This window comes from Coturnix japonica, chromosome 2 (genome assembly GCF_001577835.2).
Source record: "Coturnix japonica isolate 7356 chromosome 2, Coturnix japonica 2.1, whole genome shotgun sequence".
Lineage (NCBI taxonomy): Eukaryota > Metazoa > Chordata > Aves > Galliformes > Phasianidae > Coturnix > Coturnix japonica.
This window is the reverse complement of record NC_029517.1, coordinates 37,964,043-37,988,830: the sequence shown is the minus strand read 5'-3', so window position 1 is coordinate 37,988,830 and position 24,788 is coordinate 37,964,043. Positions and strand designations below refer to the sequence as shown.

At 43.8% G+C, this 24,788-nt stretch overlaps 1 protein-coding gene across 5 annotated transcripts; it reads right to left on the bottom strand.

The window, feature by feature from the left end:
• On the bottom strand, positions 1–24,697 carry NOD1 (nucleotide binding oligomerization domain containing 1). Of its 5 annotated transcripts, none has more exons than XM_015854019.2 (12): positions 24,601–24,697; positions 19,853–20,191; positions 17,891–18,065; positions 14,874–16,677; positions 12,740–12,823; positions 11,575–11,658; positions 9,950–10,033; positions 9,237–9,320; positions 7,342–7,425; positions 6,217–6,300; positions 4,909–4,992; positions 1–3,427 (listed from the first exon to the last, which is right to left on the bottom strand). In XM_015854019.2, exons 2-12 carry the CDS (start codon positions 20,066–20,068, stop codon positions 3,355–3,357), a joined length of 2,856 nt encoding a protein of 951 aa, XP_015709505.1. In that variant the 5' UTR covers positions 20,069–20,191; positions 24,601–24,697; the 3' UTR covers positions 1–3,354. The 5 variants fall into 5 exon arrangements, 3 of the variants coding, with proteins under 3 accessions (XP_015709505.1, XP_015709506.1, XP_015709507.1); XM_015854020.2 differs by lacking the exon at positions 24,601–24,697 and adding an exon at positions 21,465–24,464; XM_015854021.2 differs by lacking the exon at positions 9,237–9,320.
• Positions 24,698–24,788: the final 91 nt, after the last annotated feature.

The following is a 24,788-nucleotide window of genomic DNA, read 5'->3' as shown; positions in this document are numbered from 1 at the left end:
TGCCAGTACATAATCATGAATGAACATATTTTTTTATTGATTTTTAGGTTGTACGTTAACATTCCATTCATGTAAGATATGTACAAATACATGTAATAAATCTTTTGAAGCACAGCTCTCCCTGCACTTCCAGGTGACTTTTGTTGCAAAGTCCTGCCAAACGCCTGTGCTGCAGAGGAAGGAGGAGCAGTGGGTGCCCCTGGCAGGTGCAGGTGCCTGGCCCTCTCCTGTTGGGCAGCTGTGACTGTGTGCAGTGACGACAGGCTGCCTATGGGATGCAGCTTTCCACCCTCGTTTCATAAAGCGCCTGTTTTCTGAGGGGGATGAGATCAGGGATGCGCGGGGGTGGGGAGGAGGGTTCAACATAAATAAATAATTGTGTAAAGCCCATCGTCGGCTGACGCACGATGACTCACTCCTCATAAAGGCAGCAGAATAGAGACAGATATTAAAAGCGTGGGGACGGGCTCTCGGCCGAGTTCGGCAGGGGCTGCAGGTGCTCACTGCCCTCTGGCCTCGGCCCCTTGTGCTCAGAGCCATGCTTTGCGTCAGGCTCCTGCCCTGCTTTTCCTTCTCGCCCTGGTTACCAATGTCTTTGTTTGAACAAGTGTTTAAATTTTAACTGAGGTGCTTCTCCCCTCCCCTTCTGGCTGGTTCTGTAAGCAGGCTCCAAGCATTAGAAGGAAAACCCACAGCCTGTGGGCTTTGGCACCATTTGGAAGTCCCACTGTGGGCCATGCGGTGGGGCCTCCTCACCCTGCTCCCTCCCCGGGGCACCCAGTGACCAGTTCAGAGGAAAGCTCTTTAGGAGCCACCCGTGCCAGGATTAACATCTGCCAGAGTCGGGATTAAAGATCCTGGCAGGTAGCAGGAGCACGAATGTCTGCAGGCTTTATTTCTCCAGCCTGAGGCCTCCTGGCTGGTGAAGGTATTGCATCTGAATTAAGCTACTGCCTCCTGCACAGGCCGAACCACAGCAGCCACTTGGTAGGCAGCAGTTCAGTTGTTTGACATGGGCTCACTCGAGCCTGGGGGCTCTTCCCTTGAGTGCAGCCCAATGGGTAAGATGGGCTCTACCCAAGACTGGTTGGATTCTGGCCACTCTGCACTGATGCAAGCAGGCAGAGCTGTGTGCAGGGACACAGTGTGGGTAGGGGGGACCTCTGCTGTGCTGCCCTGACATGCTGCTCTGTTCCCAGAGGTGCTGGGATTGGCCTTGGTTGCTGCTGTCACGGTTCTCCTGGGCTCTGTGGTTCCACTGCAGCAGGCCTGTCTCCACACACAGCCATTCCCAAAAGTGCAGTTGCTATTTTCTTCAAAACGCTCAAGTTTTGCCATATCCCCCAGGGTCAGTTACTTCACAGCTTGTTGGCTGTCAGTGAGGAGTGGTGCACTGCTGCGAGCCCAAGATCAGAAGCTCTCTACAAGTAGCCTGGTAAAACTGCAAGGAAAGGAACGCAGCCCCACACGCCACACTAACTCACAAGGATGCTCAGGCTTGCAGCAGCTGCTGGTTTCTCTAGCTCTGGCCGTGAGTTGATGCATGAAGCTGGCTGTCCCCTGCCATGAGCTGCTCCTGCCAAAGCAGCCTGAGCAGCACCCTGGCCTTGGGGCTGGCCCAAGCAAGCTCTCACAACCTGAAATGTGCTCTGAGATGAATGGATGCATCTGGCACGCTCCCTGGCACCATCATCAGTGCTGGGCTTGCTTGCTCTATCTGCCAGCTCTGAGGCTGCCTCAACCTGCTGCAGCCCAAGAGACTCTCATGTTCTCAGTAAACAAATGGCTCAGGTGCAGAAACCACTCCTGTTAGCTGGCACAGCCTGAGAGCCTCACCTTGCTGTCTGCCTCTGAGCAGACAGTGCTGGCAGCACAGGCAGGGAGGAAAAGCTACTGACAAGTAATGACTGCTACATTGGTTTTCATATAAATATATATGAGAGTGTAGGCAGAACTGCTGGCTGGTAAAGGTCTGCTGCCAGGCAGGAAAAGGAGAAACTCTCACCTACCAGAAAGCCTTTTGTGTTTGTCTGTGCAGCAGATTTGGGAAAGGGGGTTTGGCACTTTGATGGGAGGTTCTTCTGGGCCACCAACCCTCTATGGGGGCATCAGCAGCAGGAGTATCGTTCTGTAAAGTTCTCGGGGGTGACAACATGGGAGAAGGACAGAGGATAAACAGTGCTTCTCCATTTTTTGGTTCTTCATGCACCATCAGGGGTTGAATCTGAGATTCCCTTTATGAAGGGAATCAGGAAAAAAAAACACCTGAAAAACCAAAGAGGCTGCTTCTCTTTAAACTGCTTTCTTTTGAGGTTCCTATAAAGTTACACTCCCTAAGCACTAATTATTTTGGAGGGGGGATAATGTTTTCATGCTGGTCTAATTACTGCTATATGTCCCTTGCCTTGTGCTTCCCAATAGTTCAAGGGTCAGACAAAAGGTTTCCAAGCAGATCTGTGTGTACACGTGTTGCTGGGAGAAGCGATTTCCACCTGACACCACTGGTTTTCAGTTGTCCTTTCTCCCTATGAAGCCAGGCAACTTAACATTGACGTACTGCCACCAGCACATCTGGGCCCTGAGCCAAGGCAGCGCGCAGCCCGCTCGTTAATTTGTCACATGCATCCCCGGACCCTCTCCCCAGAACAAACACTGTGAGAACAGGGGGTGGCGGTTTCTGCACAGCCCTCAGGAAATGTTAGGCAGGAGTGTTTTACTGCCTGTATTATGATTTTACAGCAATGGCAGCGAGGTTTTCTGCTTGTAGAAAAGCAAATGTGTTGGCTTCGAGATGGAAAAAAGATTATGGAAAGTAATCGGAGCCTCATGTATCCGTTTCTCCAAAAAAATGCAGTGCCTACAACTGCTGTAAGTCAGTGGGAAAATGAGGGTCTAATTTCTAGGCAGGAGAGGATTCATGCTGAAAGCATTGGTGCCATGCAGCCTTTCGAGACAGTCTGTTTCCATTCAGACTATCATTTTCAGTTATGAGACAGGTAATACTGTATGCTCGTGGAGCCTGTGCATCTCACACCTCCTTGTGCATATATGTGTGTATAGATTCATGTATATAAATAAGTTAGAGATTATTTACAGCAGTATATAGAATAAATCTGAGCTCAGTTATCAAAATGCACGCACCTGCCCCTGGAATCGTTCTGTTAACACTTAGTGTTGCATTTTCAAAGCACTGTACAGACATTAATTATTTACCAAGGCAATTTCCCACTCACCAAAAGGATTAGGGACAGCAGGCGGTGCCATGAGCACTGCCTCTGTATGCCACTGTAATGCTGTGGTCCAAGTGTGACAGTTTCTATCATACAAAGCTTGTCCAAACGGGGAAGTCCTCACTCAGAAGCAAATGATCCGTTCTTCATTTTCAAAAGCTTTGGCTTCTTCTTGACTTATCAGGTTCCCATTCAAACTATTGGAGAGAAGTAGGGAGATAAAAGGGGTGTAAAATGGAGGCAGTGACTGCTGCCCATCCTCTGTTTTCCCAAGATCTAAAGCAGAGACCAAAGCCCGGCAGTGCTGCATGAGTTCAGTGCTTCCCAAAGGTACGTGCTTGGGAGCAGGCATCAGGCAGGCAGGCTGCAGGGCTCTTCCAGAAATTAAACTGAACCCCTGGACTTTGTTAAACTGGGACTGCTCCCCGTGTTGGATACCTGCTCTGTGCATCGCAGCATTGCTTCAGAACACTGAGAGGATGATGGGCTGATTTCTATGAGCTCACTTGGAGAAGCTGGGGCAGTAAGCAACAGGGGTACAGGAAGGTGGTGCTGCCTGGGGCCAAATGGTGACAGCACTGCTGTGAAAGGCAGCACATGGCTGACAGAAGTTTATATCGTCTTCATTGAGTCTTCCATGACAACAAAGGAAGAAAGCTCATAAGTACTCAGATATAATTAACGTGAGATGACTTATGGCAAAATACTCAAATCTGGTCAGATCGATGTTTACAGCCCTGGAAATAAGTAGCCTGAAACATGCAGCTCTCAGAAATGCTACCGACCTACAGAATCGATGGAATGGTGAGGGATGCCTGAAAAGCCAAGCAAGAACCACAAGACAGGCTTTGCTTTGAAAACCCTGAATTTCTCAGGTGGGTATTGCAGCCTCTTTGGCAGCTGGCAGCGGCCTTTGAAAGAAGCTTCTTCCACATCCCCGGGGAGCCCTCTGTCAGATAAAGTGAGTCACGGTCTTTCTGAGCAGGAATTCAGCGTCCTTTCATTAAAACAAACGCGTATTTTAAAACATAAATTTCAGGTTCAATAATACAGAAGCAGCAGCGCTAAAAAACAGCACCGCTCTATTGACTCCTGAACTCCCAGAGGTGAGGGAAGGAATGTGGTGCTTGGCACACTGCCCTGCAGCGCACATGCGTGACTGGCTGCTGCCTGCCTAATCTAAAACAAGCAAATCTCACAAAAAAAGTTAATCTCCTCAGAGCTTAGCACTTCTCGTGCGCTTGGAGCACCGCCCAAAGAAAATCCGAGCACAAATAATATGAACCAAATTAGTAATGCTAATTAAATGTAGCCAGCTCCTGCTTGTTGGGATTCAGCTCCTGAGAGGCACGAACGTGTCAAGAAGTTGGAAAATAAATCACGAGAAGCAAAACCTGACTGCAGCTGTGGGCCCAGTTCTGCAGAAACACACGTTCTGCAAGTCGGCGCGTTTAGACAGACGTGAACTAACAGAGCTCCTTGATATCATAACACGCAGGGAAGTGTTCCAGTGACAGAGGCTTTTTGCCTCTTTGAAGCTTGCTGGAACTGCAGCCCCTGCCCTACAGAAACTTGTTCTGTGCTTTTGTTTTTTTAAGGCTAGAAGGTTAATGCCACGTGTTTTAAAGGGAAAGAAAGTTTAAAAAGTAAAGTGAGCCTTTGAGGAGAGGATCTTTACCAGACTTCTTTAATGGCTGTGTTCTCCTTGAGAGCTTCACTGAGGTACTTCACTCCTTTGGCTGTAATTTGATTCTGGATAAGCCTAAAAAGAAAGCACTTCATATCAGCCCAGCACGCAAACTATTTTATAGCACAAGCCCACATGAGCTCAGCTTGATGTCAAGGAGCAAAGCTGTCAGTTTGCAACAGGAAGACAGTTGTGATTTCCATCTCTGAGGAGGGCACACAGTGCTTGTCAGATGCCTACAGATGCACTTTCAGAAGCAGAGCTCAGAGTATCATTCGCTTCCTCCTAAGCTCGCGTGTGGCTGCATTCTGGAGATATTGAGCTGACACTGCTGACACATTTCTGCTGAGAGCTCTTTACTGCTGGTATGAGATTGCAGTGTTGGGGCTCTCTGAGACAGACAGACTGCCCTGGGAAGCGTATCTGCAGCTGCCCATGAAGAAATCAAGCTCTTCCCATCTCCTTTTATTTTCAGGGTGATGGGCACCAGAACTTTTGCTGCTTACAAGAGACCACAAGTACCCAGCTCTCACATAGTCAGTACTTTCCTAAGGGCACAGACTACAATTAGCACAAGTAATACTAACGTGTGATTAGCAAAGGTTTTGTACAAGCTTGTAAAAGGACTCTGTTTATTATGTTCTCTCAATCACTTGGGATGAATGGATGGCTGTTTGTTTCACAGCCCACATCTGCCCAACCCCATTCACAGGCAAATTATTGTGAACCTCTGGATTAGAGCTTCCAGGGCTGTGGTTTCCCAGCAGTTTAACAAGTATCCTTGTGATTGCTTGAAACAAGAATCTGCTTTTGCGGAGATTGGCGTCTCACAGCTAAGCATCCAGTGTCAGTCAAAGTGCCACAGAAGAAAGCACCGGGCAAATGGCAACAGAAGTGTTCAGTGTAGGTTCTTGACTGAAGGATACCAAATGAGCTTGCCACTTTCACAGCATGATGACACACAGTAGGAATCATAACATTACTTTATGCTAGATATCTGCTAGTATTTCTCTGAAATTTACATTTTAGGCCAGTAATGAGCTGCCCCAGAAAAACAAAGGCAGCTGTGCAGTTCAAAAGTTACCAGGACGCACGGCCAGCTTAAAGTTTGCCCTGTAAGAAAGCAGGTTCAAAGCACTAGACAGCAGCTTTATTAACTTTCCATTAAAGCTGTCTACAACCAGTCAGCTGCATCCAGACCATGCACAGAGAGTGTACTGTGACCTACATAGACTTGGAAGGTGAAGCTTTAATGCGGTTACTGCCAAAGAGACTGTGCCTCTGTGGAATGTAACTTACCATAAATGCACCAATTTCTTGTTGATCTTCAGCATCTCTGCAAAACTCATTGCTGCCTCATCATCCAGCTCATTTTTTGTCAGCCTAGGTAGGAGAGAAAACGTTGACTTAAGATGCTATCGTTATTTTTCAGTTTCCTGTTTTTCCAGCTCGTCGGTGACTTCATTTTAGAAAGCCAAAGTGGTGTGTGCTGTTTCTGCCCTGAGCAACCTCTGAAGTCTGGACACACAGACATGCTAAAGAGAAGCCCTGGAGTCAAAAAGGCAACAAGAATGCCAGAGCTTAATTTCTCAGAGCACTGATCTATCTAACGTGGTTTTCTCATAATGTTTGAGTAACTGAAAGCTGCGTGAACTGCACTGGAAAAAGATGGAAAGGCAGATGCAGCACTAAAGGGATACACAAACTGTGAATGATGGGGAAAGTAAGATGGAGGGAGTAGAAATAAGCATGAACCAGAACTGCATGTAGGGACAAGGGGAGCTGTGAAGCTCCAGCTCACTACTGGACACAACAAAAGCAGAGGCAGATGGATTAAATCATTGCTTTCAGGCAGAGGTCTGCAGAGACACTAAGAGACTTCTGCTCCCGTCAGTCAAAACCCAACCAATCTTCCTAAAGTTACATACAGACACACAGAACCCCACATGCACACTGCTTCTGCTGCCAGAGGAGGAACACTCGAAATGCTGAACAGGACCCTGTCAGACGTCTGTGAACAGCACTAAGGAATGCAAGCTGTCCTCAGCTCCCCTGTCACAGCAGGAGAGCAGTGAAGCTGGGCCTGGCCTCACCTAAGCACATTCAGTGGAAACAGGGGGTGTCCTATACCACCATATCAAAACCTACAGGAATGTAAGGAGCCCATTCTACAGACCCAGCTTCCCATGGAAACAAAGGTGTACCAGTGATCCTACAAGCAGGAAAGCTAATCCACTGCTCATCAAAGGATATACCTAGATGATCTCCAGGGGTCCATTCTGATCTTTATGATTCTGTGATCTTACAGCGTGCTGGTAGCAAAAGTGCAGAGGTGGCACGAGGGAAAGAAGGAGGCAGTAAAACTAGGTTGCAGCTTGCTCTGAAGAAGGAAGAGATGGAGAAGCAGCCCACATCATTGATTACCAGAATATTTTCACGGAGTTGTTGTGCTGCAAAGCTTCAGCAATGCTTTTGCCCCCCTCTGTTGTGATGCCATTGAATGCGAGACTGTGAAGCAAACAGACACAAAGGTTTAAAAAGTAGCCAGTGTTGCTTGGCCTTCTCGATACCAAATAATAATGTCTATCTTGGAAGATTCACGTCTCAGCTTTCCAGCTCTGAACTTAGCTGTTTCAAAGGCTCACTTACTTTGCAAATGAATAAGCCCTTCCCACTTACATATGTGAGACCAGTTCACAGGCTGCAGCCTGATGCAGGTCTGTCACACAGACCATAAGGTTTGTGGTCAGCGAGAGCAAACTGACTTTTGGGACTGACAGCAGAGCTGTAGCTGTGATTTTGAAAGCTGTGGCCCTTAGCAAAGTGCTTTGGTGCTTTGCAGTTTATAGGTTTGTATGCTCCTTTGTCATCCCAATTCCCACTACAAACCATGCACTTTTTCCTTTAAGTGAGGTGTTCAGACACTTAAATGCTCCATTCCCCTTCCAAACACAATACCTTCTGTTGTGCAGGGAGATAAAAGCCTGTAAATGCATGTTTTCCATTATAAACCACAAAGTTTCTTAGTCTGCCCTTCATTCTTTGAATAGACATTGGCAGAATCACCCAGGTAACTTATGCTTCAGGCTCTGAGAGTTCAAAAAGCATTTCCATCCTTAGAAGACAGGCCAGAGCCTGAAAATAGCCCATGGCCTCAAAAAAGAGGCAAAAAGGGGACGAATTGGAGCAATGGCATCAATTAAGGTCTAGCATATGTGTTAGTATTCCCAGCTTCAGCTGAAACCATATATTCTCAGCCTAAGCATGGCAAAGACACAGAAGTAAAATGTTGTATCAGGGCCCAGCTTTCCTTCACCTCTGCATAAAGCTGCCACAGTTATCTGGTACTGTCTGTGCATTCAAATAATGGGGCAGGATTATCCACTGGAAGACAAGAAGTGAACCCCAGTGCAATCACACTGCAGAGCAGAAGATGCACCTTGTGCAGGTGCCAGCAAAACCTGGCTCTAGCCTGAAGCTGCTCCTCCTTATTTTTGCAAGCACATTCATCAGCGTATCTGTCTGAGAATCCCAGATGCAACACAGCTTTGATTCAGATTCCAACTGTTCTCTTTCAAGTCTGATACAGCTGGATGGCTTCTGCAATTAGGGGAAGATGGCTACTTCTGGTAGCTTTTAAGTTTAAATATATCTAGGTCATTGCACCTGTTCAGCTTTTAATTTTTTAAGCCTGGCTGTTCGCTCACTGAAAGGAGGACAAGGCACCAGCTCTGAAATCCCAGGCTCTGAAATGGCAGCTCCGGAGAGATCCCTGAGTCCGGTACTGCTTCAGAAACCAATGCCATGTGCCACCTAGTGGGGAAAGCCAGGAGCCTCCTCTCCTCCCTCACGTGGAGGCCGGGGGAACTGGAAGAGAACGATCCCAGTGCTCCAGCTGGATGGATGAACTCCGCATCAACAGCAGCCACAATCCACACCTATAAATCCCTAGTCAGGATCTGTAATCCTAGCAGGGAAGGTGTTGGTTTTACAGTGCTGCTTGCACTCCATACTGTGCTGCCAACTTCACCCACTTTAAGGCCTCCAGAGGGCTACTTAGAGTCTAATTACTGAACTCCAGCGAGAACTACATCTCATTACTCAGTTCAGGTTGGATAATAAGAAAAATTTATGCAAAAAAATTATTTTGCTTTATGGCTGCACAGGGCTTTTCAATTCAAACAACCTGGCCTCTTGCTTGCACCAAGAGTCAATTGCCAATGACCATGGCACGAGATAGTGGCCCAAGGTCTGAAGAGCCACTGCTTCACAGAGCACTGGGAAAGGCAGCTCCATGGCGAGTTCAGCTGCTGTTTTACCTCACGTTTGTCAGACTGGGGTGGTTCCTCAGGGCCTCTGCAAATGCCTTTGCACCTTCATCTCCAACCTGATTGCCCCACATCCTAGTGAAGACAGGAAACCAGGAGATATCAGACACAATGCTCTATTGCCCCTCAGCCTGCATTCTCTTTTCCTTTCCCCATTCATCCCCCAACATTACTCCCCAGCCTCTGAGAGCTGCAAGAAGCCTGGCATGTACCATCCCACTGAGCCAGGCCTGTTCTGCTCCCTGCACACTGCACCATCTATCTCTCTAACCCACCAGTACCAGAAGGCCACAGCACAGGAGCAACTCTGGGAGACAACAGAAGTGTGCGTGATGTTAATTATATTTGTGAAATCTTTTAGAACAAAAATAAAAGGCCAAAATCTGATCGTTCAAACCCGATTTTCATATTTAAGTGTTACTGTGATGATGGCCAAAGAAAAGCTTTAATTCCTTTCAGCATTACATTCTAAGAAGAATGCTCTCCTGCAGAGTGGAAAGAGAAAATGGGGATTGCCAGAGGGAACAAGTCAAACTCTCGCATCTAGCATCAATCCTAAGAAAGAGCACGGACTAAATGTTTTCATTATGACCTCTCTCCAGCAATAGCAAGCTCTCCAGTTTAGGACAGAAGGATGATGTGGAATTCCTTTATATTCTCACAGATCACAGATTTATCAGGACTCTCCTTAGCACTGAACTTACCCGATTTCAAACATGGTTGTGCTCTTCTGGATGGCCTGGGCAAGGCACTTCCCTCCTTCACTAGTTATTTTGTTTGCTCCTATCCTGCATAAAATACAAGAGCTGATGAGGTACACCACTTACAACAGTACAGCTATTACAACACCAGCTCATGAAACAATACAGGTATTTAAGGCTAATTAATTCTGGATGCTAGTTACAGTTATCAAAGATTAACCTAGAGTAAAAAATACTGCAGGCATTTGACCTTCAATTAAGAGAAAACATATTTTGTGTGTTGGCCCTCCAAGTTGGACATATTACTACAAAGTCTTGATTTTGGTGCTAAGTGTGTCAGAAAAAAGCCCTAGGAACTGATCTTCAGAGCAAGGCTCCCTGTCTAGCTTTTAATACAGCTCATAATACCAGCTGTTGCTGCAAAGTACATGAATTACATGCAGCACATTTTATGATGCCACAGGGAACAGAACATTTCTTGGTAGCGCAAGTCGAGAGCAGACTGCAGCTGATAAGCACAGACTAATAATTTCAAGTCTTTTTGTTCTGAGCACTGGCTACAGGCACTGACATAGATCAGAGCACCAGTGGTTGGTGCTCTATAGAATCTATTATTTGGCCTGCATGGGAATATCAACTGGTTGGAGTTCAAGACAGAGGTAAGTCTCAATTGCTTACACATTACTGTAAAAAAACAAAACCCAAAACCCCTCAAGCTGCTATATTTCCATAAATTAAAACTTTTGTCTGGTTTGTCTGACTGACTTCAGGCACATGAATACACACTCTATCTCAAAACCATCTCTGGGCTTACTAGGAAGCCTGACAGAAACTGTCTTCCAACAAGCATTTTTTCCTAGTGCAAGTTAGAAGATTAAATTAACACAGCACCCTGTCAAAGCAGTGACAGAACCAGAGTGCTCTTGGGTTTCAAAATCCTGCAAATATTTCAAGCAGGAATTATGTGGTTTCAAAGCAAGTTAGGGATAGAATAGCACCTAGAACCCAACAATCCCTGGCTGCTGGTTGCTATATTAACACCAGCAGTTGCTATTACTGTAGTTACCTCTATGTTCTGCTGTGGTCACAACTAAACTATCAGTTAATGATCTACCTTTCTGTTAAGTCACTGCTGTGTATGGCCAAACACATATCTGGAGAAGTTCCAGGACTTCCCAAGTGAAACAACTTCTCAGGTGAATCTGGGCTATTCCAGAGCTGAGATAATGACACTGGCACAGCATGACTGCTATAGCCCATAAAAGGCCAGATACCAAGAAGCTTGATATTAATGCAAGCAAATTAATTCATGGCAAAGGCCAGTAAGTTCATGCACCACTTAAACCTCATTCAGGTACTTAGACTGGACTTGAGAAAAGGTCTGGTGCCTACTACTTACTGATAGTGCAATGCATTCTTTAGTAAAGACTATGGGTTAAAGAGTTTCCCCTTCTGACATTTTCTGCTACGCTACCGTAAAAAGAAATACGTGAATACAATCAATTTCTTTTATTTTATTTGAAATAGATTTTTTTTGTCATTTTTCTTTACTCTTCCTCTCTTTTCAAGTTGCTTTATCTCAGTTATGATAGTGTAGAAGAATAAAACAAACACAAAAAATAACTTACTTAACATATTCAAGGCTTGAACACTCTTCAATAAGTTTTGCAACGTATTTGGCTCCAACGTCAGTGATCTGATTGTTGTATAAGCTTAAAGAAAAATCACATTGGTAAAAATAGGTTACTCCTGCTGTACTTTTATATTTACAATCTGGGTGATTTATAATGCATAGACAGCATCCATCTTTTTTGTATGGCTCTGCACACATACACAATTGCTTGTACTTCTATTTTGATATACAGTTAATATTGGAAGGGCTAGATATAAAATAAGAGGAGAATACACTTAGCAGTGAAAAATATTTATATATAAACTTTTTAATTACATGGTCCTCTCAAGCAAACAAATCTTCCCTTTCTTCCTGTGTTAGTACAGAAATAATATTGAATAAAGCAGAAGGAAAAAAAAGCACGGCAGCACACGAGAAGAACACGTGTTTGTTCTTTTAAAAGCCATAAAATCCCCTTACAAATAGTCCTGAAGATCAGATATCTGAGCAGATGTACTTACAGAAGGGCACAGGAAGAAGGAGAGAATTCTTGGTATTTGTGATCACTTTTCAAAAAGTCATTTTAATGCAGCCTCTAAACCAAAAGTAGAAAGCCAGCACTAACACACCTACCAGCATTAGCTTGATTAAAAACAGTAGTTTGTAAAATTTGTTACTCTCTATGTTAAAAGACACGGCTATGGTAAAAGGGAACCGTAAACACGACATATAAACCAGCATGTTTCTCGTCCTCCCTTCTACCAAGCTCTATCTGCTTTGCATAGTAGAAATAAATCAGCTTACAACTGAGAAAGCAGAAAGCTCTGGCTACAAAGCCAGTTATACATACATCAGTATGCATGTGCACAAACACACAGCTAGCAGAAGCCTTCAAGTATAAAGCCAGCACACCCACACAGATCAGTGACCTGACAGCAGTCCATGCTGTGTTACAGAAGGGCTTGACTTGAGTGGGAGGCAGTGCAGCGCGAGAGGAAATTTTGGTTCTTTTCCTGGTGAGCTGTTACAGAACAGGAGCTGAATCACATCTGACACAAAATGCTGCCCGCTCATGTTCAGCAGATGAGAAGGTAACTTTGGTTTCCACCCCATTCATGCTGCAACAGCAGTTTTATTTTCCAGTAGTATTATCTAGTTCTTCGCTCCCCGTTGGTACATACCCCAGGTAAGACACAATTTGGTACTTGGAGAGTTCTTCATACAATATCCTTGCTCCATGATCTGTGATCTGATTTACACTGAGCCTGGAAGGAGGGAAGAGAAAAGAGAGTTTGAGCCAATACAGACTACATGTGTTCATTGTCCAAGAGTCAGTGAATGACTGGAGGTCTACACATTTCCCTCTGAGATTTCAATAGGTTCTTACACCGCACATTAAAAGCAATTAAGGGGAATGTGAACTTAGTATTACATGGTTCACTTCAAAAACAAAAGAAAACAAAAAGCCCCAAATCACCAAGGCAATGTTCTGGAAGCTGTCCATGGAACTGGAAACAGTAAAATGCAGAGAATCAGAAACCAGAGACAAACACCTCATCTTCCTCCTGTGCTGTACTGTGACTGCAGAAATTCCACCTGACACCCAAGCAAAAGCAAGCTTTCCAGACCACTCCTACAGCCTTCTCTGGGTACCTACTGAAAGACAGGCATCTTGAAAGCCACAACACAATTAGGATCCAATTAATAAAGGTTGTGAAAACCTCTGGCCAGGAAATGGAACTGCCAGTCCCACGGGCGTGCTGGATCTTTCTGATTTATTGTCTCAATTAGACACAAAACAAATCAATGTCTGTCACTCGTTGAATAAAAACACTTCTTTTCACAGTTCTTCCCTACACTCCTGAAGCTTTTTCACCTTGGCTGAATGGACAGTTTCATGGGAAACATTCCAATTCTGAAAAATCACACTTTATCAGGAAAACTGTCCCATTGATTTAGACCTGCTTTGGTTTCCCCATAAATGCTGAAGCTGAACACTCATAGCTGAGAGCCATTATCACAAGCAGACTCACGGGCTCTTGCTGGTAATACCTTGGTCACTTTGGAATGCACTCACATAAAGGAGAAACCAAGATGCCAGTTCTACAGATCAGAGCAGCCTGGTTCTTTGAAACTGATAGTAAAGCTGTTAGAAACATCTCATTTTAATGATCAGAAAAAGTCATTAACAGGGCAGGGTAAGTCATAACATCAGAAGAGCCACAAACACAAAAGCTTCCCAGCAGTGTGGTTTGGTGCTGGAGGTGGCGTTAAGCTCACGTTACTCATGGCATGACCATGTGATACAGACAAAAAAACAAAATACTGTTCTTTTCTTCTCCATTTTGTTTTGAAGACTTGAACCTTTTTTATACAGGTTTCCTATTGCTTTCTTTCAGGTGGTCAGTTGATTTAAAACCAAGTTGGGAAACCATCTGCTTTGATTTTGTCCTAGAAAGCCTGTACAGGAAAAAAAGGCAAAGCGAGGCCAATCAGTAGTAATAAACCCATGTATAAAATAAATCACCTAAGGTTGAAGGAGTCTCAAAAAATGAATACTTGAAATTTCTGGGTTGTTTGTCTGTGTGAATGTTCGGAGAAATAAAGCATTGCTACATGGCACAACCTCAAAAGAGGTGGAACACTGAGCCTGTGATGCTACAGGTGGAGTTTCTTTGCCCTTGTTACACCAGCTCATGTCTCCCCTCCAAATCACCTCTTAGAAAAAATGCAACTAACACTTCAACTACATCCTTTCCTAACATAAGTACATGATAGCTTCATTCTGTGAAAACAACACATCTGAGCAGGATGTTAAAGCAAGAAATTCATAGCATCTGTCAGGCACTTCTTGTTACTTGGCAAATGACAGATTCTCTCTTACCCTGTATGTCCGAGGGTAGAGACAGGCTCAGGCAATCTTTAGATAATGGATGAAGCACTTCTCTGTTTTCTTTTGTTTCCCTTGGGCACCTTCTCCCATAAAAATCCTCTTCTGGATTCTAACTAAACCTACAGACTTAAGTAGTCCTGTTTTTTTGAGTTTGAAATGCACTTGCCCCTCCTCCTGCTCCTGGCTGAACAAATATTCCCAAAGACCAGAAAGTGGCAAAGGTGTGGATAGTCAAACCTCTAATCCAAATCAAGCTGCCTGGGACTATTTTGAGTGTTCGGTTTGTGCTTTCATGGCCAACTGCACTTTAATTCCGAGCAGCAATGAGCATCCTCATGTTTCTCTACTTTCAAGACAGACTCCCCTAGCCAGCTGTGGAAGAAATCAAAGCTAAGAAATGATCTGCTTGCACAGATGCCCACCTGAGCACTGCAAGCTTGCTGAAACATGGTAGCAGCTGTTTCACTCCGTAGTCATTGATGTTGTTGTTGTCCAAATCCAGAGCCAAGCGCTTCTGAAAGTGATGCATGACAAAGGAAATAGCACTGCAGTCAGCAGAGTAGGCATTGCAGTATGTAAGCTTGAGGTAATTGGCATGCATGCGTTTTGCAGCCAGTTTTCCCACTTTCTCACTTTGAGTCTCATAAAGACACCTCAGCATCCAAACAAAGTTTGGCTGAACCTGCACCTGGTTGTACTTTGGAAGCCTGGACCGAGTGACACCCTTCAGGTGGGATTTCATGCTCTCCCCAAGGTATGTGATGAGCGTCTTTCTCTTCTTTCTAACAACTGCAGGCAAAACTAAATGTTTGAAGAGCTTCTCTTTGGATCTGGAAAGCAGGCCACAGAGAAAAAGGTTGGTAAAATGGAAGTGTTCATTGTTTCGGAAAGGATCCTCCCCTGTGAGTGGTTTCTTCAACCAAGGAACATGAAAGCAAGTACGTTGGGCAGCATCAGCAGAAGAGCATTCATTGAAAAACTGAAGTAACTCCTTATTCTCCACTCTCTCTTCAATAACTAGGAACAAAGCAGTGAAAAAAGACTGAAGGGTTAAGTGCAGGAACTCGTAAGTGGACTGGTCATCACAGCCACTATAACCTTTAACTGTCCTGAGAAAACCCAACTGCAAATCTTCTTCAGAGATGTTCACTGATGAGACCTCCTCTTGCTCAAAGATAAAGATAGAGTTCCCCATCCCTCTGTACGCCATTTTACCCAAAGCTAGAAGAGTTTCCTTTCTTGATCTGAACACCTCTGCTTGGCTCCTCGCATTGTTCCTCAGCAAATTTGTTTTCAGAGACCGGTTTAGATGGACTTCAATCATGAGCAAAAATACATCTGTCAATGTAACAGAACAGTCTGGAAGCTCATGGCTGTCAAACATGGAATGGAAATGTTCATAACATTTAAAAATAATCCAACAAAATAAAGGCACTGAACACAAACTACGGAGGTTGGGGTTAGCTTCCAGCTGGTTCAGTACCAGCGTTCGCTGCCCCACATCTTTAAAAAACATGGCGGTGTATTCCTTCAGGTTATTGCTGGAGAAACCACGAAGCAACACTTTCTTTCTAATGATATTTCTTTGGATCTCAGTTCCTGTCCGTGATGTAAGAATTTTCTTGGATCCCTTAAGAAGCTTTCCTCTGAGAAGGCTTACCAGCAGCACCAGAGGGTGGATGGGTTCATTGGGTGAACACATCTCAGGAACACTACTGAGATCAAAGTTGGAATAGATCTCATCAAAGCCGTCAAACGTGAAAAGAACCGTATGAGGGAACTGCAAGATGTGATGGAACACCTCTGTGGGGTCCTGGTCCGGGTAGCAATTATATCTGAAGAGTAAGTCTTTCAAACACACGGTTTCATCTTCCTTAAAGCAACTAAACATTCTACATCGGAAGTGGAAGAAAAACTTGGCCCCTATATCCAACTGTTTTTTGGCCCAAAGACTTTGTATCTTTTGCAGCAAGATAGATTTTCCAATTCCTGCATCGCCAAAAACATAAATAGTCTCTCCATCTTCATTTATTACTCCAACTGCATCATCAAAAAGGGCTTGTAATTGACACACTTCACCCAGGCTCTCATTGGTAAAATTGACCATCTCCATAATACTGTTAGAGTAGATTTCTTCAAGCAGCATCTCTTCCCTCTGCGCATATGACATAACGAATTTGGAGTCCCGTCCCAGTTCATATCTGAGTTTTTGGCAATACCTGCTAACTAAAAAGACAGTGAACTATTATTAAAATAACTACTATTTAAAAGCCTGTTGCATATGATAACCTACCTCCGTGGGAACTCTGAGGGACAGCAAGTTAAAAACAATTCTTACACAAAATCAGTTTTTTGGCAGATGACTTCTATGCATTCAGGCTGCCATAATAATGGAAAATTCAGATGCTTAGCATGTGAGTCACCATTTCCTGAAATCCAACACTGACTCCAAGACACTGCACTGCATTAAGAGGTTTCTATCTTTCAGATGGGGCTCAAAGTCAAGCCCCCGAGGCTTTGTTAGAGATTGTTTGACTGTCTGCAAAGGCAAGGGGTTTTTGGTCACAGGTTAGTTTTGGAATCTGCTGTTTCACTGTGTTTATATTCTACGTGATTCAGGTAGGTGGCCATTCTTTTTGTTTGGTATTTTTCATTATTGCAAATAGAAAGTGTGCGCTTTAGAAAGCAGGAGCCCCAAATGATTTTTTTCTAAACTGATGCAAAAAAACAAAAGTCCCAGTTACTGTGCAATGCTGACTTGAGTTTTTATCACTACGGAAACTTTACCTCTGATGGGGGCAAAGTACTTCTTGTATTCATACAGTATGAAAGACCTCACACAAAGAAAACACATATTCCTGATATACTTTGACTTTTACTAAAAGTCATTATTTAGAACCTTAAAATAATTCAGGTTGAAAGGGATCTTGAGATGTCTCAAGTCTAACCTTCTGCTCAGAACAGAACCACCTGCAAGACCAGATAAGGCTATTCAGGGCTTTGTCCAGTTGGGTCTCAAAAACCTACAAGGAGAGATACGTCACAGCCATTCTGGGCAGCCTGCCTCCTTGGTCAAGTGCCCTCATGATGAAATACTGGCTATTCCATTGCCAAAATGTGACAGTGTTGCTAATAAACTGTAATAGAAGCCTAGAAAATACTACAGCTGGCACAAGGTGGATATACCATTATGCTACATATCCACACACAAATGCAAAAAGAGCTTGACTTTAGCAAAACAGGACACTATATCAGTGTGAGTGTTGTGTTACACAGCGTGGACTTTAATTATTTGTCTAGCTCTGCTAGCAAACACAGTATGCGCACATTTATTTTCTCAGGCTGCGCCTGCCTAAAGTCATTTACTATCATGCCACCTGGTTAGAACCTCCCAGAAAGTGGATGTTGTAAGGAAAGGGATACAGACACATGACCTTACCTGGATCTGTATTTATGACAGGTTTACTACAAATATTCTCTGAAGGCTGGTAACCTATTTCATCCAGCCAAGGCTGAAGTTCATAGTAAGCATCAGTGACTTTCTGCAGGACATGGATGAAATATTCTGAAACTTCCTCTCCCTTGCTTTGAACCAAGTCTAGAAGTTTGCGAACCTGGAGAAACAGTACAAGAAAGAACACTGATGAATAGCATTTAGTCACAGTTAAACCGCTAAACTGCTTAGGATCCCTTTTGGACTGAAACCAAACACAGAATCAAAACCAGTGCAAAAAATTGCTCTGAATTTAGTTCTGAATTTTAACCATCAAAAAACTTATTTTCTGTTTCTACTTGGATGTTGCAAGAAAGACAGCTCTGCAGGTTAAGGTCTGAACTTGTAGTCAAATCATACGCTAACCAAAACCAGTGTGGAGAAATACTGCTCCTCAAAAAAGAATCTAAAAGATTAGCTGAGTCTGGCAGAGTATCTTTTAAATCCCAGTTCGGTTAAAATGAAAAAGAAAGAAGGGATTTCTCAGTGCCCTTAATTCATTCCTCTGGTTTGAAGATATTCCAGTCACACTTAGATTTACCTCTGGATCCAGAGAGATCCATAGTGGGGTAGGCAGAATCTCTCTCTAGACTTTAATGCAGATCAAGAAGCCCACAATACTTTCTTTTAACACAGCAATGGGCTATCTATCTCTCCATACAATGTACTCATTGCCTGCAACTATTACTAAACCCAATGGCTGTCAGACAGAGGCTGGAGCAGTTCAAGGCAAAGAGTTGTCCTTAAAACTGTATCTCTGTGCAACTATTAGGTAGCAAGCTCATAGCAGAACCTTCCTTGGGACAGAGCTTTTAGGGGCCCCTTTTGAACGCCTGGATCCTATTCTTGCTGAGAATGAATCAATAATTCAGTTCTAAAGCAGAGAAAGGATGTGTTGAGACTATATTCTTTTGCGAGGTACGTAGCACACAGCAAAAGCACTGTAGTTTGGACAAATATTTATGCACTAAAAAGCAATTTTCAGAGAAGCTCCCACAGAGTCCACTTCACTTATGATTGTGGCCTGCTCTCTGTTTCTGCTCAGGCTCCTGATGCACAGCATTGTTACAACAATCACGTATATTATGCTGACCAAAAAGAAATGGAGATGATAGTACAGTGTGCATTTGTTCAGCTTGGAGCTTGTACACAGTGAGTACTGTGCTACCATTTCAACTTGCTGGGAAGAATGATTATTTTATGAAAATCTGCACTGTTGGTGAAGTCCAAGGTCTCTGATTCTTCTATGATTCATCTGCCTCTAATTGTGATGCCACTCTGAAGCTGCATGACTGGTCAGGGAGATAAACAAGGCGCTCGTTCTAAGTTATGATGCAAAGAGCAATTGTGTACATCTAATAATTTTCTCCTGTCTGGGGAACAGGAAAAAATGTTTGCTACTGATACCTAGAGATGATTTACAAACCTAAATGCAGAATCAGTTTTACAAGCAAACATTTATAATGTACACAGGACTTTAAAGAGAAGGGAAAGTACACACACAGACAACATGCAATGAGAAACTCTAAAATAATATTTAATTTTCATCTTCTCCTCTAAAATAAGCTGATCTGTCCCTCTGTATCCTGAAGTACTTCTCCTCTGCATGATAACGAAGGCTTGTAAGCATTAAAGTCACAGCCTAAGCGCCACTGTGGTCAGCTCCTTATCAGAGGGAAAGATGATGCTCAGGGGACAGAACAGCAATTATCAGCCTGTTCATTTTTGCAGCTGCTAATAGGTGTCTAAGCAGTGCTGGTTATGCTTCTGGAGATGCATGTCCAGAAGGAATAGGGTGGTGATTGTCCAAAATAATAAAGATTGAGAAAGACATTAAGCCCGTAAGATCTAACAGTAAATTGAAAATATCAAAAAAGTTTAAGCTGGTTAATGAAATAAAAATAATACCTTATCTGCTTGAGTTGGAAACTGGACAACAATCTCTGCATCTTCAGTGGAGAAGTACTCATTGTTAGTCAAGTTGTCAATCAAACACTGCGTGTGTCGGATTTTACTGACCAGAAGCTCTCGGTAGACCTTCAGCAAAGCAATGCAGGACGGACGACTTGCTGCCAGAGGTTTTTCCACAGAAGTCTTTGAGTTAGCACAAAGGTGGCCTTCCATAGCTGAGACAGCAAGAAGCTGCTCTGCCCAGCATCATCTTTGTCAAACTATCTGTCTGCAGTGAGGAGTCAGCTTGGGGTTAACTTCAAGGAAACAGGCACTCCGTCTTCTGTGCTGCAAAGCCTGTAAAATTAATTGCACAGAACGACAATTTAAACATTATCCTCTGCAGATACATTGGCCTGTTAAGAGTACTTTCAACCTCTGTGAAATACCATTACCAATTTAATTAAAAAACAAACAAAAAAAATCTGTTCTCCTCATGTACTTCCATTCATTTGTTCCATTCAGGGAAAAATTTATCTACTGCAGACAGTCTCTCTTGTAGTATAAACACTGCAGCTTGCCTCTAACAACACTTCCACATGCCTTATTAACTGCCTGTTCTTAATACGTAATTGAGAATTTTTAATAGCATCTCAGCAGACAAAGCAGGGCATCTGTCCTAACATATCTGGCCACTAAAATAAGTGGAATAAAATTGCATTATTTCATAATTAATTGTGTACGAAGAATTAATTTACAGTAGCAATTCATTTTGCTTTTTGTTACAGTAGAAGTTTCTGTGTGAAATGTTGCTAATAAGATACACATCCCCAGAAGTGAGGCCTTGTCAACTGAGTTTGAGCTAAAATAAGACAGTTTTGCTAATACAAAATGATTTGGTTCAGGGCAGATTTGAGAGGCAGAACTGAGGCTGTGAGAATGCCACAGGTCAGATGTTTCTGTTAAGGAAGCCAAGAGCAACGTGATGCCCACTATGGAAACACTGCTGTAATCTTAAGAATCAATACAACACTCAGGGGCACACAGCACCTCACACCATGACACCTTCAAATACACAGGCTGTTTGTGCCTTCGTGCTCCATAGCAGCTCTTGGGAGCTCTTTGGATGGCTTCTATTCTTCTTTACATATAGCATATAGCAGGAGGAATCAAGAACAACAAGGCTACTTTTATAGCACCAAAGGATTTTTTCTAATTTATTTCCAGTTAATCTTGCCACACAGAAGTCAGGAAGTTATGTTGTAATTGTAATTCCACAACAAATTCATTTAGATACTATTTTAGCCCTGAACCTTGTACATATCATTTCCAATGTAAAAAGGCGACTTTTTGCAAGAACCTGCGTGATTAGATTAACACCAACTACTGGCATCCTGTGGTAACAGAGCAAAAAAGTACCATTGTTTCAGCAGGCCAAGGGATAGTTGGAAGAGTATTTTTCAAGAGGCCAGTAGGCTGCATCTTATGGCTGCTGACCTGCACAGATGAGCCCCACAAAGGTAGAGACTGGGTAAATCCAAAGCACAACTATTTTGGGACACAGTCAACTCCAAAACAGCAAAATTCTTTCAGCCAAAGAGAATGGAAGCAAGTGATCTGATTTTCTTACCACATGAGTGAGTGATTGCAGCTCCCCAGACAAACTAGGCTTTTATTGCACCATCCACATGACCTACCAGATGAAGTGGCTGATTTCTGAGTCACTGGGCTTCCTAGAAGCCACGCTGGCATGTCTCTTTGTTTAAGAAAACACGTTTCATAAATGAACACTATCATGAGGACCAAACAATGCTGAAAACATCATTCACACTAAAGCTTTTGCAAGCTTTTAAAGAAGTAAAGCTATCTTAAAAGCACAGGCAATAGAAACATTAACCCTTTCCTACACTGCCCCTACACAACATCTCCTGCTTCCTTTGGTTGTTCTAGGACCATGTTCTTTCTTTTTAGTTTGTGACAAATAAGGCAAATATCCAGGAACCCATAATAATGAACTAAGGTACTGTCAAGAGTACAAAATAAATAGAAATAGTTCATTTACTCTTTCAGATCCAATTAGAAAGAAGACATGGAAAGGAATACAAAAATACAGCAAAAAAGATAAGAACAAGAAAAATATGGAAAGAACAGAAGGTCTCAAATAAGCCTGACTCCCATTTGATTAGGTCTGTGTCAGCACAGAACCTGACTGCTGCTGGGAGATGAGGCCAAGCACCAGGGGAATAATGGAGAAAGAGCAGAAAATACAGAACAGTGAAGGCAGAGCTGGATGAAGTAAAACACTTATAGTATCAAAGAAAACAGTATTTTTCACTGATCTCTTCTAATAAGAAAAATGGAAAACCTTCACCATCAACAGACTAAGAAAATGTCATGGCAGAAGGACACCTTAAGTAGTACTGGAACAAAACCAGTTCCCCACGGGTATAGTTAACAGCAAGGCAGGTACATGCATGCTCATAACAGCTTATCAGCTTCACTAAGAAACTTCAGGTTCTACCTAGATGAAAGCCAACATAAAAATTTCCTACCATAGCAGTTCCAGGTGCAACAGCACCTAAAAGTCCTCACCATTGTGACAAATGTGCTTATTCTTTCAGAAAATAAATAAATAAATAAATAAACACAAAAACCCCTGTTGAATTTTGACATATATAACTCTGTATGGCTAGCTTAAATTGATTAGAAACAGGAGACCAACGCATAGGTGCTACGAGGTACCAAACTTATCTGCAAGTCCATCATCTCTCTATCTGGCAAGAGTCCCAGCTTCCACAGCATGGCCTGTTGGAGTGATGGATGACATGGTTACAATGCACCAAGTCTCCTATTACAAGGATCTACTAGATGTACAGTGCTAGGGTATGCTTAAGGGCAAACACTTATGAGGCTTAGAAAAGGGTGTTGGAAGCAGTCGCTCGCTAGACCACGGAGTTCTTTCTCTTATCTTGGGCACTCCAGTTGCTGGATTCAATTTCAGTGCATCAGTCAAGGGGATGCTAGTAGAAAAGACTGAGACATACATTAGTGCATTAAAGTGTCCTGACATTTAAAAACAGCATAAACACTGACACTGTTGAGAACCACTGCCTCAAGCAGCCATTCCATTCCTCAAGAGGTTGCAAAGGCAAAGAAAAGACAGAGGACAACCCTGGCCTCTGAATGAAGACTCAGTGGGGATGAAAGGGATGTCAAAAGCAATAGCAAGACTGGCAAGAGATGCTTATCGTAAGCCTGCAAAACTGAGAATAACAAAGAGGAAGGGTATTGGGCCCGGAATAAGGAGGGAAATGAAAAAGTGAAATGAAATTTGTCACAGTACAAGTGCTTACAGCAAGGTTTTATGTAATCTATGTCAACAAGCAGCAGCAGTGCTGACAGCTTGTGAGTGAAGGTATCAGCACTTCTAACCAGTGCTGCTTCAGACCTCCCCTTACTTAAAAATCCTCAGCATTGTGCAAGCATACACACAGTTACAGCTTTCCGGGCCTTGCCCTTCTCATATCCTCTTTTCACTATGATCACTTGCTTTCCTTCTAACAAAACTGCCATGCTTGCTCAACTGCCAGTTCTGCGAGTCCTGTGGTAATGAGGAATGCTCCAGTAGCAAAACCTAAATCACTAATAGGTTTCTTCTGTAGTTTTGTTATTCCAGCAAAAACTGTTCCTATAATTCTCTGTGAAATGAAGTCCCATGCCTTAGCACTAGCTACAAGCAGCCAGGGCCTAGAATGTCTTCAAGATTTCACAGCACCCTGCAGCCAGTTCTGGCAAGGGCAACAGCTAAATATGTGCATACACCTCAGTGCCAGCCCAGGGCAAGTGGAGTCTTGGAGAGACTTTCCCATATTTGCTGGCACAGTCTTCTGTCAGCAGCATTAAAAGCTACTCCTACAGAAGCAGCTCCCTTTCCCTTAGAAGTATGAGCCACTGTACCTTCAGGTCAAATTTGTATTGTGGGAAAAGCTATTTTACAGTGATAATCACCCCACAGTAGGGTCATTACAGCAAACGGAGAACTGGAGATCACAATGTGTTTTCTTTAATGATGGTAATCCTGGCTCACTCAAGACAGTCTAAACTCAAAAACTTGCTGTCTGCGGGAGAGACTGAAAAAGAAATTGATTTTACCAAGCTTAATTCATGCGTGACACATTGTCTTTGAATACGGCAAATAAAGGAGAGTTTACTTCTGCTCACTCTTAATTTCAGAGCTGTTTCTAATTGTAATCACAACTTTAAAAGAACATCAACTATTTCACATAGTACAAGAACAGTAAAAAAACCTGCATGTGCTGGAAGCTAATGGGCATATGCACTACATGAAAAGCCTGCATGTTTCCATGAGAAGTGATACAATGGACACACTCCGGGGCCTCACTGTCTTTCTTGTAGTGAGGCCCAAAACCTAAGACAGCACTTGAGGCATAGCCTCACCAGTGCCCAGTCAAACCAGCTGCATGAAAGACCCCCACACGCCCCGTCGCAGGAGCACTGATGGCTCCGCGGCTTTGCACTTGGAGCACCAGTCCACAGGGTCCCGGCCGGCAGCCCCTCCCCTTCCATCCCGTAGCCTCGAGAGCGACAGTAGAAGAGGCAGAAACTTTGATTTCTACCCTTAAACCCCCGAGCTCGAACTCCAGCCCCACCCGTACTGCTGGATGTTTCCCTCCCGCCGCCCACCCCTCACATCAGAGCACTGCATCAGACCCTGTCGCCCGCCCCGGCCCTTCCCCTGTACTCACGGCAGCGCGGACCGGACGGAGGGGAGGAGGAGCGGAGCAGCGCTGCCCCCGCCCCGGCCCGCAAAGAAGGATCTCCCGCCCCACATACAGTCTCTCCTCCCTGGCGGGAAGCGGCTCCTCCCCGCAGAGCCATGGCCGAAGGCCTGTTTCCTTGTGAACTTCACCTTCCACCCCACGCAGTTGGCCGA